At 38.7% G+C, this 20941-nt stretch overlaps 1 protein-coding gene across 2 annotated transcripts in view; it reads left to right on the top strand.

The window, feature by feature from the left end:
• The first annotated feature begins 369 nt into the window (after positions 1 to 369).
• The window catches only part of LOC105475872 (acyloxyacyl hydrolase), a 206135-nt gene continuing 185563 nt past the window's right edge, over positions 370 to 20941 (top strand). The window contains exon 1 of one of the 2 annotated variants that reach the window (XM_071095041.1): positions 370 to 851. In XM_071095041.1, coding sequence (XP_070951142.1) covers positions 725 to 851 — 127 coding nt within the window. In that variant the 5' untranslated portion in view covers positions 370 to 724. The remainder of the gene's footprint in view (positions 852 to 20941) is intronic. The other variant, XM_011731433.2, reaches the window with a different exon arrangement.

Genomic DNA, 20941 nt, shown 5'->3' with positions numbered 1-20941 from the left:
CCGCACTGCTTATTTTCTGCACACCAAATAAAAGGCCTTGACCCTTCAAGGAATAACCCAATTTCTCCAGAGGAAAGATATTATTAGACCAGAATATTCTTTAACAACAAAATAAGGATCACAACCTTACCATATAAAGCTCTTGAAAACAAGACTAAATAAGTTCTGAATAAAACCAATTATAATTTCTACAATATGTGGGTGCTGCTGATCAAATTGTTAAAGGATTGTGTGCTTGTGGCTTAGTTTTTTTTTTCTTTTTTCTTCTCAGTTTTAGCTTTAGCTTTGTTTGGTTTTGCAAGAATGAAAGGGGAAGGGCCTCCTAACCAACCCCACAGATCAGTTCCGGCCAGCCTCGAGGCTCACAGGGTTTATGGTCACTGACTTCATTGAGCCAGGGAGCACGGAAGTGCCGCCACTGTGCAACTTGGGTTTTCTTTATCCTGCAGTTTTTACCTCAGCAGAACTGCACACCAGAGACTCCCTCCAGCTCTTCGTGTGTGGCTCTCTCAAGAGCAAGCTGTGGGTCTGTGAGTGTTTATGTGTGCTTTTCTTCACTTCACACTTATTGAAAAGTGTGTATGTGAGAGGGTGGGGTGTGTGTGTCAAAGAGAGTGAAGAAGAGAAGGAGAGACAGATCAATTGATTCTGCGGCCTCAGCTCCAGCATCCCTCAGTTGGGAGCTTCTGTAGCCAGGTGATCACTTGGAGTGCATAGCTCGGAGATGCAGTCCCCCTGGAAAATCCTTACAGTGGCACCTCTGTTCCTGCTCCTGTCTCTTCAGTCCTCGGCCTCTCCAGCCTACAATGACCTGTCCAGGCCCAGCTACTCGAATGGGCACACCTGTGTAGGTATGTAAATAAATATTTTTGTATTTTTTATATAGACATAACAATGGGGTCCAATACTTTGCTTGCATAATAAATCACATATTTTATTACATCAAGAGTTGTAAGATTCCAAGTAAGGCAGCAATAACCTCACCGACATAGAGAAATGTAGACTCCAAGGGTAGACATTGACACTACATCTATGTGAATACAAAGCGTACTAGCTTAAATTGGGCATAAAATTCTTCCACCTCATTGGTGACTGGAATTTTGTCTTCTTGTATAGCTAACTATTATTTCAGGCTATTTTAACCTGAAATTTTTACTGCTTTTCATGGGCTTTGACCTTATACAGACACATCTGGGTTTGAATCACTGCCCGCCTCCTACTCTTCTCTCCCATTTCCTGCTGGCTGTGGAAACCTGCAGCAATGTACTTAACCCTCTCCCAGCTTCTGTGTCCTTATTGGTGAACTGAAGCTAATGAGACCCATCTCGTAGGGATACCATGGAAATTGTGACCATGCGTGTAAATCTGTGGCATGTGCACACGGTAAGGACTCAACCATCTTAGCTTCCTTCCGTCTCTCAGAGAATCCAGATATGGTGATCATCTGGAGACGATGAGCACTGATATGGTTTCTTGGCTTATCTGTTAATGAAGTGTTTTATTTCCAAGAGGTTTTTTTTGTTTGTTTTTTTTTTTTGGATGAGAGTAGGAGGTAAGGTAAGATCTTTGCTATTCACATTGTAGCTCTCATAACATGGGAATCCTCATAACAGTGGTGGCATTTAGATGATACAGTCCATGGAGCCACATAGACTCAGAACTCTGAGTAGTAAGTAATTGTTCAATGAGCAGACCTCAAAATAGAATCCTAGCTTGAGAAGTCAGGAAAATAACTCTTGGATAAGTCTAGTGGCCACATGCTGCAAACGGAAAATCTGGACACAGATTCTGACACTTAGGAATTGTCTCTGGAGACAATATGGAAATATATCTGAATTAGTCCTACTTCCTCAAAATCATGGCCTCAGGTCATTGTACATGTTAGGAGGTGCACCTCTACTTCTGAGGGTTTTTTTGTTTGTTTGTTTGTTTGAGATGGATTATCGCACTGTCACTTGGGCTGGAGTACAGTGGCATAGTCTCAGCTCACTGCAACCTCTGCCTCTCTGGTTCACGTGATTCTCCTTCATCAGCCTCCTGAGTAGCTGGGATTACAGGTGCGCATGACCATATCTGGCTAATTTTTTATATTTTTAGTAGAGATGGGGTTTCACTATGTTGGCCACACTAGTCTCGAACTCCTGACCTCGTGATCTGCCTGCCTCGGCTTCCCAAAGTGCTGGGATTACAGGCATGAGCCACTGTGCCCAGCCTCCAAAGTCTTGTTTTAGTTAAGACCCAGATTCCCCAAGACTTTATTTTCCAGAGACCAAGAGGCAGAGGTGTGTGGTCTTTTGAACCATGCCTGGGAGATCATCCTCCCCCAGTATTTGGTTTCCTTAAATAATTATTTACCACCTTTTCATTTTTCTCAAAACAAAACCCTACTGCCTATCAAATGGAAATACACTTGAGAAAAGCTCAGATGAAATCAGTTTTACTTCTGGGCTCATTGCAAACTAAATGTTTGAGTTTGGGCAAGTTGTCAGGGCTGAGATCCTTGGACCTTCACTTCAGTAAAATGGACAGGAGATACTCAATCCTTTATCTGCCGTGTTCCCAGTGAGGTCATAGAGGGTAAAAAGGAGGTGTTGGAGAGATTTCAGGATGGGGTTGCTCTGGTTTTCTATTGCTGCATCAAAAATTACAATAATAACCATTTTGTTGTATTATGATCTTATCGGTGAAAAATTTGTTCAAACACTGGCTGGTGATTCTTGTTCTCCATGCAGGAGTGACTGAGGTTAGGAGGTGGTATTTGGATGGTGGATAGATGGATCTGGGACTGACAAAAACAGCTTCACTCACATGTTTGGCACCTTGGGGGTGCTAGAGGCTAGAGGGTTGGCTCATCTGGAAGTGCCATCAGAGTGCCCACACATGGCTGTCTTGGGTAGTAGGCCTTCTTACTTGGCAGCTTAGGAATCCCAGAGAGAATTCCAAAAGATAGGAATTAGAAGCTGCCAATCTTTCAAGTTTGGGGCCTGGAAATGGGCACAGCATTATTTGCCGTCTTCCATTGCTCAAAGCATTCACAGGTTCCTCCACCCAGACTCCAGTGGAGGGGGCGTAGACCCTTCATTTTGATGGAGAGAGTCAAGAAATGTGTGGTCATCTCTATTATTCACAGAGGTACACTTTGGTTGCCCATACAAATTCTCATGGCCCCAAGAGCTTTGAGACTCTGTTGCTGATTAGGTTTGAGGATGATTTAGCACCCATTTTCCCAGCAACTCACAACTTCTTCTGGCTAACTCTGCCTGGGTGACTTATTCACCTGTTGTCATAATAGCAAGAGAGTGGGTGTAGGAGGAGTCCAGTCTTGTGATGAACACGTACTGAGCACTGCCTATATGCTGAGACAGGGGCTGAAGGCAGACCAACTTGATGCTTCACTGTTTGAAGTCGGCTTTTGGGGGAGACAGGATTAGAAATGTGTGTGCAGGGGAGTTTATTGAGAAGTGCTCTTGGCAAAAAGACCAGCAAGAGAGGAAGGCACTGGGGTTGGCAGGGAGAAGGTGGACTATGCTGCGGCCATAAAAGAAGGCCTAGTGGATCCCACTGAGAGCTCTAGGACTAAAATAGCTCTTCAGAGTTGTCCTGAAGTCGGTGCAGGTCTTGGAATTCCCACATCAAACAGTCCTTGGATGTGACCTGACCCCAGGGGAGGGCTGTAATTTTGAGATACCTCCCATTGGTGGAGACAGTTCTGGCAAGGGATTCTAGTGCCGGCGTAATCCTTCAGAACAATGGCTCCAGAAGCTGGGGAGCGAGTGTCTCCTGAAGGGGATCCTGGGGTGTACCTACTGAAAGGGTTGCATGTGGGAAGCATCTCAGGAGGCAGTGAGGTCCACTGTCTTGCAGCTGGAGAGAAGAGGAAGAAGTGTGTGGAAGAGGGGAGAGAAAAGAAGGAAATGTTGATTGGAATTCTTCTAACTCTACATTTGTTGCCAACACCCTAACAACTTTCTGACAAAAAGCAGGATTATATGCCTTCAAACCCTCCAGCAGAAAGGCGGTCCCCCAAACATTTCCGTGCACTCACTCGTCACATGGCCACTGAATACGCAAGACCCTGCGCTCAGAGCCAGGGATACACAGACAAAGGAGAAGACGGATGTTTAGAATGTCTGTCTTTAGGAAATTCACTGTTCAGTTTAGAGGAAAACAAGAACCTGGAGCCTTGTAAAGATTACAATACTTTAAAATGAATGTTGAACTTGGCCCCTAGTGCCCTTGATAATACCCTTTCTCTAGAACTCTTTCAACTGCAAATGCCAGAGCCAGCAGAGCACTATGAAGTGCAGGGCAGAGGCTCACAGCTTGGAAGTGGGCTCTGCGGACTCCGCTCATAAAGCCACCTGGGGAAGGTGAAGTAATAGCCTCAAAAAGAGTGTTTAAAACTTTAAAATTTTAGGCCATGTGTGGTGGCTTATGCCTGTATTCCCAGCACTTTGGGAGGCCAAGGTGGGCAGATCACGAGGTCAGGAGATTGAGACCAGCCTGGCCAATATGGTGAAAACCCATCTCTACCAAAAAAAAAAAAAGTATATATATATATATATATATATATATATAAATTAGCAGGACGTGGTGGCGCATGCCTGTAGTCCCAGCTACTCAGGGGGCTGAGGCAGAAGAATCGCTTGAACCCGGGAGGCAGAGGTTGCAGTGAGCTAAGATCGCACCACCACACTCCAGCCTGGCCAACAGAGAGAGACTCCGTCTCAAAAAAAAAATATATATATCAAAAAAGAAATTTTAGAATTCTAGAAACACTTCTACCTGAATATTGCTAGTCAAAGAAGGAAGCTTCAGTTATCTCAAAGATTCTGTTGCATTCACATGCTTGCTGAAAGACCCCAGGCCATAAAAACTTTTCTGAGCAAAAGGTGATTAGGCAGCTGGATTTCTGATCATCTCAACTGAGCAAGAATGATTCATCCTTTTTTTTTTTTTAAATAAGGACAAAGTCCTACTCTATTACCCAGGCTACAGTGCAGTGGTATGATTATAGCACATTGCAGCGGTATGATTATAGCACATTGCAGCCTCAACAGTCCGGCTAGTGATCCCCTCAACTCAGCCTCCCCTGTAACTGGGACTACAGGTGCACACCACCATGCCTGCCTAATTGTTTTATTTTTATTTTTGTGGAGACAGGGTCTCATTATGTTGTCCAGGCTGGTCTCAAACTTCTGGGCCCAAGCAATCTGTCTGCCCCAGCCTCCCAAAATGCTGGGATTATAAGCATGAGCCACTGTGTCCAGCCCTCTTCATTTTTGTTAGTTGTCAGTTGTCTTTCAATTGCCATTCCAACATAAATTCTTACCTTGATCATAAAAGGATACCCTTGCCTCCATTTATAAGATCATGAAAACATAAAATATTTATATCACCTTCCCAACACATGTAAGAAGTTCTTCCTTCCTATTTTTCATCAAGATCAACTGAATTAGTTGGGTTTCATCCATTTTTATGAAGATTATTGTTGAGTAATCATATTTGTTTCTTACTCATAAAGTTTGTTTTGCTACTGGTTTCCCCAGTGCTTCTCCATGGGGGTAGTACCTTCCATCTTTTCTCTGACTTGAATGTGGACTAATTGGAATGATGCCTGGAGAAAGTCACAATAGGCAGGTGCTATTCAGCCACACAAATTACATTTGCAAGTTAATAATTACAATAATTGCCAACGTTTACTGGACATTGTGTGACAAATTATCTTCCAAAAGGTTTACATTTATTAACCCATTTAATCATGTAATGACCTTATGAAGTCTGTATTATCTTTATCCTCATTTGGTAGGTAAAAAAACAAAGACAGAAATAAGTAACTTGTTCGAGGTTACATAACTAGTTAAAATTTGGCTGATTCCTCACTTTAATTGTGATTATGTCATTGTAGACGTGAGTAAATCAGGGTAATATATTTTTCCCATATTGTTTTAAATAATAGCTTTATTGAGAAATATGATTCATGTATCATAAATTTACCCTTTTAAAGTGTAAAAGTGGCATTTAGTATATTCATGAGTTGTGCATTGATCACCAATATCTAATTCCAGAACACTTTATTGCTCCCCCCAAAAATCCAATTCTCTTAGCAGTCACTCCCCATTTCCTTTTCTCTATAGCCCCTGGAAATCACCTGTCTACTTCCTGTCTCTATGGGCATTTCACATAAATAGGATAATATAAAACATGGCCTTTTGCTACAGGCCTCTTTGACTTAGCATAATGTTTTCAAGGTTCATTCATTTGTAGCGTGTATCAACCTTATTTATTCTTATGGCTGAATAATATTCCATTGTATGGACCTACTTGGTTTTGTCACTTATTCATTGTTGATGGACATTTGAGTTGTTTTCACTTCTTGGTGATTATGGATAATTCTGCTATGAATATTCATGTACAAGATTTTGTGTGGACATGTGTTTTTATTTCTCTTGGATGTATACCTAGGAGTGGAATTTCTAGGGCATGTGGTAATTCCATCTTTAACATTTTGAGGAACTGCCAAACTGTTTTCCAAGAAGCTGTACCATTTTACATTTCTACCAGCAGTTTATGAAAGTTGTAATTTCTCCACCTTCTTCCCCACACTTAGTTATTCACCATTTTGCTATCGCCATCATAGTAGCTGTGGAGTGCGATCTCATTTTTTGTTTTAATTTGTATTTCCCAAATGATAATGATGTTAGCATCTTTTCATGTGCTTATTGGCCATTTGTGTATCTTCTTTGAAAAAAATTTCTACTCAAACATTTTTCTCCTGTTTAAATTTGTGTTTTTGTTGTTGAATTGTAACAATTCTCCATATATTCTAGATACAAGTCTCTTTTGAAATATATGATTCACAAATATTTTCTCCCATTCTGTGTTTCCTTCCCCCACTTTCATAATGGTGTCCTTTCAAGAGCAAAATTTAGTAAGTTTGATGGAATTCAGTGTATCTAATTTTTCTTTTGTCTCTTGTATTTTTGGTGTCATATCTAAGACCTGTATTTTAAAACTGTTGTTGCAGTTATTGACTTTCTCTTGTCATATGCTTGTTCCTTTATCTTGTTTCCCAGATACTGAGTTCCTCACCACCAATATAGCAACCAGGAGCGAAACTCCTGGGGTTGCAAGTAACAGGAATCAACTTAAATTAGGTTAAGCAAAAAAAAAAGAGGAAATTTGCTTGTGAGAATTCCAAGAGTGAATTTTAAAATCAAAAGGAGAAAACAGGCCTACAAATCAAGCTAGGAAACAAAAAATGTTCGCTGCCAGGATCCCAGAGAGTTCTCTCTCCTGGTGCGTTGCCGCTGCCTCCATCTCTATCCCTACAGACCAGCTGGTTTAATGCTCTCCACCCTTTGGCTGACTACTGGCTCCCACAAGCCCTGAGTTTGTATGTGGTAGTTCAGCCCACAGAGGTGGGTTCACCTTCTGGTTACCAATTCCAACTTCCCAGCAGACAGAATTTGGGCTAAGTCTTTAGTCCACTGAATAAGGGGTGGGTGGGAGTGGGGAGAGTTTGAAGTACGGAGATGGCTGCCAGGCTTATGGCAGGAGCTCTCACTGAAGCGGGGGTATTGTTGTGACTGGAGGGATACTCCAAAATGAGCCCTCACGGAAGTTACTGAGCTATTGAGCCTACATCCCCATCACAAACAACCCCAGCTCCAATCTCAAAGAGCAACCCACAGTGGGGAACCAACGAGAAGATCTGAGGACGTGGCCATAAATGTATTCCCAAAGCAGATTGAAGCTGTGGAAAGCCCCAAGGTCCCCTTCCCCAGTGTATCATATTTGTTAGCACTGAACAGTATGTCCCATTTGAACACGTAGCAAATGCGGGGTTGACTATGCTTAAACAGGCTGTGCCTCTTTCTGCCACTTTTCAAATGTTGCAGAATCAATAATTAGACATGTTCATTTTTGCAAAACATTTCTTTACATGGCTGATTTAGGGGGAAAATAATCCTTGTGTTTCTAAGTCATTGACATTTAAATTAATTCACTGAATGTTGGTTTTTTTAAAAGCACTATTTGGTACTCAGGAAGCTTTTTAAAAGGTTAAGAAAAACCTGACTTTTTCCCTTACTCACATTTGGTTAAATATAAAGTGCCTTCAGTGTCAGGTTATAATCCCCTCTCCACACCCGCATACCACACACAGAGTGGTCCAAGATGACATCATAGTTTGATTGATGAACAGACAGAGGTGGCCGCATAATTTCAAGCCAATGTGAGCAATAAAATAACAGTATCACTGACAAGAATAGGAAGGATTTAGACAGAGCCAACAGAAGGTTGAAAATTTATTATCACAACATAGACACACAGAAATTTCACTCTATTTCTCTATAACTAAACGCCTGTTCATAAGACACTGTTTCTGCTGATAGCAGAAAACATTTCATCTTGCCATTTATGTTGTTAAATTTAGTCTTCTTTAGGTAACTTAGCTTTTCCTCTTCCTTCCCTCCTCTGTGAGGGTTGATCTAAGTTCTCCAGGAGGACTTACCCGTCACTCTGGTGTTTATGGTTCTCGGCCTTTGGAGGTGGTCTCTGTCCTCAGCCCTAAGAGTGCCAGCAATTGAAGCTTCGGGGCTGGTGAGGTTCATGGTCTTGGCTCAGTCATGCAATCTGGACATTGGCCCTGCATCTGACCCACCACACGTTCCACCCTCACGGGCCAGGCAGATCCTTGAGGTCTAGCTGGACCATCCCTGTTCCCTGGACATAGCTACTGCCCTCTGCACGTGCCCCTTACCGTGGTGGTTCCCATACACTCTCTCTTCTCCATAATCTCCTACCTTTATTTTTAAATTATCATTGCATTTAACCCCAACTTTAGAATAAATGGTAGATTTCTGATCATCTGAATTTTTTACCACCTGTCTGCCTGTTTCCCGGATTGCTCTGAGGTCGAAACCTGAAGAGAAAGACCACAAAGACACTCTGAGGAGGGCCTGTGACTTTGGGGGAAGGTTACACAGTGAGTAAAACCCAAAGAATATATGACGAGAGCATACTGTGCTTCAGGAACAAAGGAAGTAATTTTTTTTTGTAAATGTATTAATACTGTGGGTAAGAACACAGAACATTTTAAAATTTGTTATGGGAAAGGGAAAAAAGAAGAAGTTACAAAGCATTAAGCAGAGTAAAATCCCCATTAAGTTATAATGTGCCCACTTCTCTACTGACGAGCTATTTTCCTAGATAGAATGAATGCCAAAATGTTCATAGTGATTATATGGCTATCTCTAAATGAAGACATTACTAGTGATTTATATTTTCTTCTCAGTGCTTTTCTGAATTTTCCACACTTTCTATAATGCGCTTGTGGAAACAATAGTAAGGCATGGGGTTAAGAGCTGCAGAGCGTGGGGCTCTCAGATTTGAATCCTGGTTCTGTCACTCCATACAAATGTGACGTTGGGGACATAGCTTCACCCTCAGCACCACCTCACTCCCCTCATCTGCAAAATGAAAATTACACAGGGTGATGTGAACAGCCTGTCACTTAGAACTGTGCTTGGTACATAGCAAGGACACAAAAGGGTGTGATTATCTATTCTTTTGGAAATCAAGAAAGAAATGCATAGAAATTGTGCTCTAGAAGTCCTGAAATTAAACCTATTGTAAGGCAAAAAGTCCTGAGTAACTGAATAATTTCATGCCAACCTGTATCTTAAGTAAATAGAACTTCTCAAATCTTGGGTGTTTCAAGGGCAGATTCATTTATAAAGAAAGATTTCACAGTGTATTAGCTTTCTATTGCTCTGTGATAAATTGCCACGCACTTATCAGCTTAAATCAACACAAATTTATTATCTCACAGTTTTTGCACATCAGAAGCCTAGACATAACATCACTGAGTTCTCTGCTCAGAGTTTTTTTGACAAGGCTGAAGTCAAAATGTTGGCCAGGGCTTCAGTCTGATTTGACACTAAGGTCCTCTTGCAAGTTCACTGGTTGTTGGTAGAATACGGTTCCTTGCAGTTGCCGGACTGAAGTCCCATCTGCTTCTCAGCCATCAGCTAGGGATCACTCTCAATAACTAGAGTCTGCCTCTCTTCCTAGGGAGTGAGTAGCATAGCTATTTCTTTCTTTCAAAACCAGCTAGAGAAAACTCTACATTTAAAGGGCTCCCTGAATATGCCTGGCTCATCTAGGAAAATCTTGATTACCCCAAAATAAACTGATTGGAGTCCTTAATTACATATGAAGAATCCTTTTTGTCATTGCCATGTAACAGAATATAACCGTGGAAGTGATAGCCAGTCATTTTCACAGGTTCTGCCCTTATTCAGAGTAGGGAATTAAATGTGTTCACTAGGAGGCAGAAATATTATAATTCTACCTACCACACATAGAAATGCTTTTAAAAGATCAAAAAGAGCCTTCAAACTAAACACCCAGATAATATCACAAGGGAGAATTTATGTGACTTAGTTCCAAAGTGATTCACCAAATAGAAATGAATACATAATGGAAATTAATAGATGAAGATTAAGTTGCAGATTGAACAAGTTTTTTGGGATTTGGGGGGTTTTGGGAGTTTGGGTTTGTTTATGGCTTTTTGTTTTTTATATGCAAGTTTTTTCTCATGGATTTCACACTCTGGAAATCTGGAAAGAAAACATAATCACTCCAATGTCATAACGTTTTGCTTATAAAACAGTTGTTCTTCAATGTTAGGAAAATGCTTGCCTGAATGTTGCTTTGGAAAAAAAAAATTTGTCTTTTAAAATGACCCCTGCAATTTAACAAAATGCAAATGTAATCAGAGAAGTCTACTTTGCCCTTTATTTTAGTAAACCTAAAACCCCTAGGCTCCTTCAGATAAAAATAAGTACAAAAGAGAATTCTGATGATGATCTCATGAAGGTGTTAGAAATTCCTCTGTGCAAAAGACTAAGTATAAAACTGGAAAAATTGTCACAAGCATTTCAGGGCACAGGAAATCATCAGTGGCATACAATGAATTGAGAAATATTTATTTTTGAAAAACTGCATGAACTTCAGTAAAAGCAATGATACTGTGGCCTCCTTGCCTGAGGCTGCTCTATCTACCCTGCCCTCAGCTTGGTTAGTGAGAACAGTAGTTTTATCACTGTGGAACTGGCTGCAAAAACCAGCAGGTTTACTGCTAATGGGACAGATGATTTCACCGAGATGTAAAGATCCATGGCTCTCCTGGCCAAAAGTGATGGAGGCCGTTGGGAATTAACAAGCAGAACCTACAGCTTTGCTAGCTCAAGGTTTGATCCCTGATGAAGCAACGGCAATCAGCCAGAAGTTTACCTGAGAGATCCTGGAAACAATCTGGAGAAGAGCATCACGGAAGGGCTGAGATAAGCTCTCTACATATCCCTAGTTGATTGGGAAACCATGCATGTGTAGGGGGAGACCTAAAAGAGCCCAGCAGAAAGTGAAAGCCCAGGGGAACTTGAGAACTGGCTGCCACTTTGAATATATTCCTTAGCTCACATGTGGATTGATCAACAGATGGTGACTCTTTCTTTCACTTGAGCAGTTAGAGGCCTTTGTAGGGTTACTACACCTTACAAGCTTGAAGTGTTTCAGCACAAGTTGCTCGATGACTCTAAGCTATGTAGACACAGGTGTGATCCTTAGAAAACCAGACTAATACATGAGCAGAGATGTCAGAAACTCCACACTCCAGGACAAGCAGATCCACAGTTGAAGCCCGGAAAGTTACTAGAAAAGAAGAGACAACAACTCTCAGAAAACTGAGACAAAATCCAAAGTTGCTAAATGCATTATTTAAAACTTTCAGTTTCCAACAACAACAAAAAAATTAGTAGACATGTAAATAAACAGAAAATCGAGATCCATACTTAGGAAAAAAGCAGTCAATAGAAAGGGACTCTGAGTGAATTAAAGACTTCAAAGTGCTGCTATGGGGATATCCACAGAATTAAAGACAACCATAGTGAAAGAATTAAAGGAAAATATTGTGACAGTGTTCAATGTTCAGCAAGTAGAAGACATTTCAATAGAGATATAAAATTATAATAAAGATTCAAATGGAAATTCGAGACTTAAAAATCAATAATTGAAATTTAAAATGTACTAGATGGGCTCAACAGAAGATTTGAGTTCAAAGAAGAAACAAAGAACCTAAAAGCACATCAATACAAATTATCCCAACCAAGAATAGAGAAAATAAAGCTTGAAGAAAAATGAGCAGAGCCTCAGAAACATGTAGTGTAATATCCAATATCTCAACATTTATAAAATGAGAGTTCCAAGAGAGGAAAGAGCAAAGGGAGGAGCAAAAAGTCTTTGAAAATGTAATGATTAACACCTTTTTAAAAATGAGGAAAAGGCCAGGTGCAGTGGCTCACACCTGCAATCCTAGCAATTTGAGAGGCCGAGGTGGAAGGATCACTTGAGTCCCAGAGTTCAAGACAAGCCTGGGCAACACAACAAGACTTCATCTTTACAAATAAAAAATAAAAAATTAGCCCAGTGTGGTGATATATAATCAGTTACATAGGCTGAGGTGGGAGGATTGCTTGAGCCTGGGAGACACAAACAGGCTCTCTCTGTTTAAAAAAAAGGAAGGAAAAGAAAAGAAAAACATTAGCCTACAGATCCAAGAATCTCAAGAAACTCCAAATACACAAAGAGAAGTAAATCTGGATACCTTATAGTCGAACTCAAACTTCTGAAAACCAAATACAACATAAAAATCTTGAAAGCACAAACAAAAAAATGACTTATCACTTACAGGAAAACAGAAATATGACCAATGGCTGAACTTTCATCAGAACTCTGTAGGCCAGACGGTAGTAAAATGATACGCAGCACTTCTTTTTATTGTGCTTCATTTTATTGCACTTTGCAGATACTGCATTTTTTATAAATTGGAGGTTTATGGCAACCCCTTGCCAAACAAGTCTATCAGCACCATTTTTCCAACAGCATGTGCTCATTTCATGTCTCTGTGTCACATTTTGGTAATTCTCAGAATATTTCAAACTTTTTCATTATTATTATATCTGAGCTGTGACTCTGTGTTCAGTGATCTTTGATGTTACTATTGTAAATGTTTTGAGGTGCCATGAACCACACCCATATAAGACAGCAACCTTCATTGATAAACGTGTGTGTTCTGACTGTTCCACCAACCAGCTATTTCCCCATCTCTGCTCCTCTCCACTGCCCTCCCTATTCCCTGAGACACAACAATATTAACATTAGGCCAATTCGCAACCCTACAATGGCCTCTAACTGCCCAAGTGAAAGAGTCACACAGATCTCACTTTAAATCAAAAGTCAGAAATTATTATGCTTAGTGAGGAGGCATATCAAAAGCCAAGATGGGCCTCATGTCAAACAGTTAGCCAAGTATGCAAAAAAAAAAAAAAAAAGATAAGAGAAAGTTATTGAAAATAAATTTAAAGCACTGTTCCACTAAACACACCAATGATAAGAAAGTGAAACAGCCTTATCATTGATGTGGAGAAAACTTTTCATGGTCTAGATAGAATATCAAACCACCCATGATATTCCCCCAAGCCAAAGCCTAATCCAGAGCAAGACTCTAGCTCTCTTCAGTTCTATGAAGGCTAGGAGAGGTGAGGAAGCTGGAAACAAAAGTATAAAACTAACAGAGTTTGGTTTATGAGGTTTAAGGAAAGAAGCTATCTCCATAACATAAAAGTGCAAGGTGAAGGAACACATGCTGATGTAGAAGCTACAGCAAGTTATCCAGAAAATCTAGCTAAGATCATTGATGAAGGTGGCTATACTAAGCAAATGATTGTTAATGTAGACAAAATAGCCTTCTATTAGAAGATGTCATCTGTATGACTTTCATAGCTAGAGAGGAGAAGTCAATACTCAGCTGCAAAGCTCCAAAGGACAAGCTGACTCTCTTGTCAGGGATTAATGCAGCTGGTGACTTTAAGTCAAAGCAAATGCTTGTTTACCATAATGAAAATCCTAGGCCCTTCAGGGATTTTGCTAAATCTACTCTGCTTGTACTCTAGAAATGGAACAAAAAAACTTGGATAATGGCAAATTTGTTTGTGCATTGTTTACTGTATATTTTGAGCTCACTGTGGAGACCTACTGCTCAGAAAAAAGATTTATTTCAAAATATTACTGCTCATTGACAATATACCTGGTCACCCAAGAGTGCTGATGAAGAGGTACAAGGAGATTAATGTTATTTCCATGTCTCTAACACAATATATATTCTGTAACTCATGAATCAAAAAGTCATTTTGACTTTCAAGTCTTATTATTTAAGAAATACATTAGTTTAATTAGATCCCATGTGTTAGTTTTGGCTTTTGTTGCCATTGCTTTTAGTGTTTTAGTCACGAAGCCTTTGCGCGTGCCTATGTCTTGAATGGTATTGCCTAGGTTTTCTTCTAGGGTTTTTATGGTTTTAGGTCTTATGTTTAAATCTTTAATCCATCTTGAGTTAATTTTTGTATAAAGTGTAAGGAAGGGGTCCAGTTTCAGTTTTCTACATATGGTTAGCCAGTTTTCCCAACACTATTTATTAAATAGGGAATCCTTTCCCCATTGCTTGTTTTTGTCAGGCTTGTCGAAGATCAGATAGTTATAGCTGTGTGGTGTTATTTCTGAGGCCTCTGTTCTGTTCATTGGTCTATATATCTGTTTTGGTACCAGTACCATGCTGTTTTGGTTACTGTAGCCTTTTGGTTACTGTAGCCCTATAGCCTTGTAGTATAGTTTGAAGTCAAGTAGCATGATGCCTCCAGCTTTGTTCTTTTTGCTTAGGATTGTATTGGCTATAGGGGCTCTTTTTTGGTTCCATATGAAATTTAAAGTGGTTTTTTTCTAATTCTGTGAAGAAAGTCAATGGTAGCTCGAGGGGAATAGCATTGAATCTATAAATTACTTTGGGCAGTATGGCCATTTTCACAATACTGATTCTTCCTATCCATGAACATGGAATGTTTTTCCATTTGTTTGTGTCCTCTCTTATTTCCTTGAGCAATGATTTGTATTTCTCATTGAAGAGGTCCTTCACAACCCTTGTAAGTTGTATTCCTAGGTATTTTATTCTCTTTGTAGCAATTGTGAATGAGAGTTTGCTCATGATTTGGCTGTTATTGGTGTATCAGAATGCTTGTGATTTTTGCACATTGATTTTGTATCCTGAGACTTTGCTGAAGTTGCTTATCAGTTTAAGGAGCTTTTGGGTTGAGACGTTGGGGTTTCCTAAATATACAATCATGTCATCTGCAAACAGAGATAATTTGACTTTCCCTCTTCCTGTTTGAGTACCGATTTCTATTGCCTGATTGCAATGTCCAGAACTTCCAATACAATGTTGAATAGGAGTGGTGAGACAGCGCATCCTTGTCTTGTGCCAGTTTTCAAAGGGAATGCTTCTAGCTTTTGCCCATTCAGTATGGTATTGGCTGTGGGTTTGTCTTCAATATATCTTATTATTTTGATATATGTTCCATCAATACCTAGTTTATTGACTGTTTTTAGCATGAAGGGGTGTTGAATTTTATTGAAGGACTTTTCTGCATCTATTGAGATAATCATGTGGTTTTTGTCATTGGTTCTGTTTATGTGATGGATTATGATTAGTGATTTGCATATGTTGAACCAGCCTTGCATCCCAGGGATGAAGCTGACTTGATCATAGTGGATAAGCTTTTTAATGTGCTGCTGGATTCAGTTTGCCAGTATTTTATTAAGGATTTTCACATGATGTTCATCAAGGATATTAGCCTGAAATTTTCTTTTTTGTTGTGTCTCTGCCAGGTTTTGATATCAGGATGATGCTGGCCTCATAAAATGAGTTAGGGAGGAGTCACTCTTTTTCTATTGTTTAGAATAGTTTCAGAAGGAGTGGTACCAGCTCCTCCTCTTTGTACTTCTGGTAGAATTTGTTGTGAATCCATCTGGTCCTGGGCTTTTTTTTTTGGTTGGTAGGCTGTGAATTACTGCCTCAATTTCAGAACTTGTTATTGGTCTATTCAAGGATTTGACTTCTCCCTGGTTTAGTCTTGGGAGGGTGCATGTGTTGAGGAATTTATCCATTTCTTCTAGATTTCCTAGTTTATTTGCATAGAGGTGTTTATAAACTAAAGAGCTTCTGCACAGCAAGAGAAACTATCATCAGAGTGAAGAGGCGACCTACAGAATGGGAGAAATTTTTTGCAATCTATCCATCTAACAAAGCGCTAATATCCAGAATCTACAAGGAACTTAAACAAATGTACATGAAAAAAACAAACAACTCCATCAAAAAGTGGCCAAAGGATATGAACAGACACTTTTCAAAAGAAGACATTAATGTGGCCAACAAACATGAAGAAAAAAAACCTCATCATCACTGCTCATTAGAGAAATGCAAATCAAAACCACAATGAGATACCATCTCACACCAGTTAGAATGGTGACAAAAACTCAGGAAACTACCGATGCTGGAGAACATACGGAGAAATAGGAATACTTTTATGCTGTTGGTGGGAGTGTAAATTAGTTCAACCATTGTGGAAGACAGTGTGGTGATTCCTCAAGGATCTAGAACTAGAAATACCATTTGACCCAGCCATCCCATTACTGGGTATATACCCAAAGTATTATAAATCATGCTACTATAAAGACACATGCACAAGTATGTTTACTGCAGCACTATTCACAATAGCAAAGACTTGGAACCAATGAATTCATGTCCTTTGCAGGGACATGGATGAAGCTGGAAACTCTCATTCTCAGCAAACTAACACAGGAACAGGAAACCAAACACCGCATGTTCTCACTCATAAGTGGGAGTTGAACATTGAGAACACATGGGCACAGGGAAAGGAACATCATACACCAGGGCCTGTAGGGGGGTGGGGGGCAAGGGGAGGGATAGAATTAGGAGAAATACCGAATGTAGATGACGGGTTGATGGGTGCAGCAAATCACCATGGCACATGTATACCTATGTAGCAAACCTGCACGTTCTGCATATGTATCCCAGAACTTAAAGTATAATTTAAAAAAAGAAAAAATAATACATTACATGAGGTTATAGCTGCCATAGGCACTTATTCCTCTGATGAATCTGGGAAAAGTAAATTGAAAACCTTCTGGAAAGGATTTACAATTTTAGATGCCATGAAGAACATTCATGGGAGGAGGTCAAAATATCAGCATTAAGAGGAGTTTGGCAAAAGTTGATTCCAACCCTCAAGAATGATTTTGAGGGGTTTAAGACTTCAGCGACGAAACTGCAGATGTGATATAAATGGCAAGAGAACTCGAATTAGAAGTGAAGTCTGAAGATGTGACTGAATTGCTGCAATCTCATGATAAAATCTGAATGGATGACGAGTTGCTTCTTATGGCCAAACAAATAAAGAGGTTTCTTGAAGTGAAACCTACTCTGAAGAAGCTGTGAACCTTGCTGAAATGATGACAAAGGATTTGGAATGTTTCATAAACTTAGTTGATAAAGCAGCAGCAGGGTTTTAGAAGACTGACTCCAATTTTGAAAAGTTCTGTTGCAGGTAAATGCTATCAAACAGCATTGCCTCCTACAGATAAATCTTCCATGAAAGGGAAAGTCAATCAATGTGGCAAACTTCATTGTCTTATTTTAAGAAATTGCCACAGCCAACCCAACCTTCAGCAACCACCACCCTGATAAGTCAACAACCATCAACATCAAGGCAAGATCCACCACCTGCAAAAAGATTATGACTTGCTGAAGGCTCAGATGATCTCTAACAATTGTTACTGGTAAAGTCTTTATAATTAAGATATGTACATTGTTTTTAAGACATAATGCTAGCACACATTTAATAGACTACAGTATGGTATAAACATAACTCTTATAGGCACTAGGAAACCAAAATTTCATGTGACTATTGAGATATTTGCTTTATTGTGGTGGTCTGGAGCTGAATATCTCCAATATATACCCTACTTAAAATGCTGAGAGGAAGAAGAAGTTATCAACCAAGAGTTCTGAATCCAGTTAAAATGTTATTCAAAAATGAAGGTGAAATAAACACATTCCCAGATAAACCAAACTGAGAAGACTCATTGCCGGCAGACATGCCATGCAAGAAATGGTAAAAAAAATAAAAAATAAAAAAATAAGCCCTTCAGACAGAAAGAAAATAACACCACATGGTAACTTGCATTCACAGGAAGGAATGAAAAGCACTAGGGATGTAAATATGTAGAGAAATATAAAATAATAGTATATATGTATATGCACATGCACGCAAACACTTCTCTTACTTCAAAATAAAAATTTGTTTAAAGCAATAATTATAAAACTGTATTGTTGCATTTATAACTCTTATAGATACAAAATGTATGACAAAAATAGCCCAAATACAAGGTGAGGATGGAGAAATATTAGAGCAAAATTGTGAAATCTTACCACAATTAAATCAGTAGTAAGTTAAAATACATTATGATAAGGTAAAGATGCATACTGTAATCTCAGTAACCACTGGAAATATGAACATCTAAATAAGAAGTTACTTAAAAAAGTTACAAAAAGAAGTAAAATAGTGCAAAAAAGACTTGCTTCCCACAAAAAAGATAGTAAACAAGGAAAGAAGAGCAAAAAAAGCAACCCAAGATGTCCAGAAATAGCTGCCATATGAAAATGACATTATATGTGAATGAACTGCACACTTCAAAGGACAAGATGATTAGACTAGATTTTAAAAGGTAACATCTAAGTATACTCTGTCTGCTAGAGACAACTTTTAGACTCAAACACACAATAGGTTGAAAATAAAAGGATGGAAAAACATATAAAAACAGTAACTGTAAGAGAATAGGGATAAATATATTAGTACCAGAAAAATGCACTTTAAGATGTAGAATAATCCCCAAAACAAAAAGGTATATTTCATAATGAAAAAGGGGCTATAATATCAAGAAAAAAATAATTATTATATTTATATATAATTGTCAATATTAATTATGTATATGAACTTAATTTAAAAGCCCCCAAATACTGAAAGATTTGAAAAGAAAAACAGACAATGCAACCATAGAGTTGAAAATTTCAACACTCCTCTCTTCTTAATCTATAGAATTAAACAAAAAGAATGTAAAGATATAGAAGACCTGAATAACCCAACTAACTTCACCTACGTAACATCTACAGAACACTCCATTCAATGACAACCAAGCATTCATGGACCATTCTCCAGGACTGACCATGTGTTATGCAATAAAGTAATTAGCAATTTTTTTTTTTTTTTTTTTTTTTTTTTTTTTTTTTTTGAGACGGAGTCTCGCTCTGTCGCCCAGGCTGGAGTGTAGTGGCGCTATCTCGGCTCACTGCAAGCTCCGCCTCCCGAGAGGTTGATTAATGGGTACAAATACATACCTAGATAGAAGAAATAATATCCCGTGTTCAATAGATTAGTACAGTGACTAGTGTTTACAATAACCTCTTGTGCATTTCAAAATAGTTAGAAGAGAATGATTCAAATGTTTCTAGCATAAAGAAATGACAAATTTTTAAGATGATAGGTATCCCAATTACACTGATTTAATCTTTAAACATTATATGATTGTATTAATAATCATGGGTGCCATGAAAATATGTATATCTATTGAGTATCAATAAAAATAGTAAAATTATTTGAAAATTAGAAAATAGTTTGGCCTAAGTGAAAATGAAAACATAGTATATTAAAATCTATTGAATGCAGCTAAAGCAGTGCTTATGGAAAAATTTATAACTTTAAACGCTTATATTAAAAAGAAAAATCTAAAATTAATAATGTAAGTTTCCACCCCAAGAAGCCAGAAAATGAAGAATCAAAAGCCAAACTGAGTAGAAGGAAGGAAATAATAAAGATCAGAGCAGAAAATGATAAAATAAAAACAGGAATGCAATAGAGAGAATCGATGAAACCAAAATATAGTCCTTTTGAAATGATCAGTAAAACTGATAAACCTTTAGCTAGATCATTTAAAAAGGAGAGATAAAGCTATCATCAAAATCAAGAATAAAACAAGAGGGGACATCATTGTAGACCCAAAGGAAATTAAAAGGATCATAAGGGAAGATCGTAAACAATTTTGTGCCAAGAAGGTAGAGGGAGAGTTTAGATAAAATACACAAATTCTGAAAGGAGACATGATTTAAGAAAAAATAGGAAATGCGTATAGACCTATACCAAGTAAAGAAATGGAATTCATAATTAGAAATTGTGTCTGTTTCCTAGGGATGCTATAAAAACATTTCCATAAATTAGGTGGCTGAAAATAACAAAAACTTATCCTCTTATACAATTCTGAAGGCTAGAAGTTTGCACTTAGGTGTCCACCTCTTTCTCCTAGCCTCTCAAGGTTGCCAGCAATCCTTCACATTCCTTGGCTTACAGCTGCATAACTCCTGTCGTGCCCACATCATCCCCTGGCCATTTTCCCTCTGTGTGTCTGTCTTCATGTGGCATTGTCCTCTCTGCGTGTGGTTCTCTTTTCTTAGAAGAACGCTGGTCATTTTGGATTAAGGACCACTCTATCCTAGTATTACTTCATCTTAACTAATACATCTGCAAGAACCCTATTTTATATAAAGCACATTCTGAAGTCCCAGGAAGGGCATGAATTTTAGGACACTATTCAACCAGGTACAGAAAATCCCAAGCCTAGATGGCTTCACTAGTAAACTCTATAAGGTACTTAAAATAGAAATAGTGCAATCCAACACAATTTCTTTCATAAAATAGAGGAGGAAGAAATACATTTCACTTCATTTTATGTTTTTCTGTCATGTAAATTCAGACAGAGACATCATAAGGAAAGAAAATAACAGAATTTTACAAACAGATGCAAAAACCCTTAACAAAATATTGACAAACCGAATCCAGCAACATGTAAAATAAATAATATACCATGGCCAAGTAGAGTTTATCCTAAGAATGCATGCTTGTTTAACATCTGA

This window comes from Macaca nemestrina, chromosome 4, assembly GCF_043159975.1.
Source record: "Macaca nemestrina isolate mMacNem1 chromosome 4, mMacNem.hap1, whole genome shotgun sequence".
Classification (NCBI taxonomy): Eukaryota; Metazoa; Chordata; class Mammalia; order Primates; family Cercopithecidae; genus Macaca; species Macaca nemestrina.
Note: the sequence above shows the minus strand (reverse complement) of the source record. Positions and strands in the feature narration are given on the sequence as shown.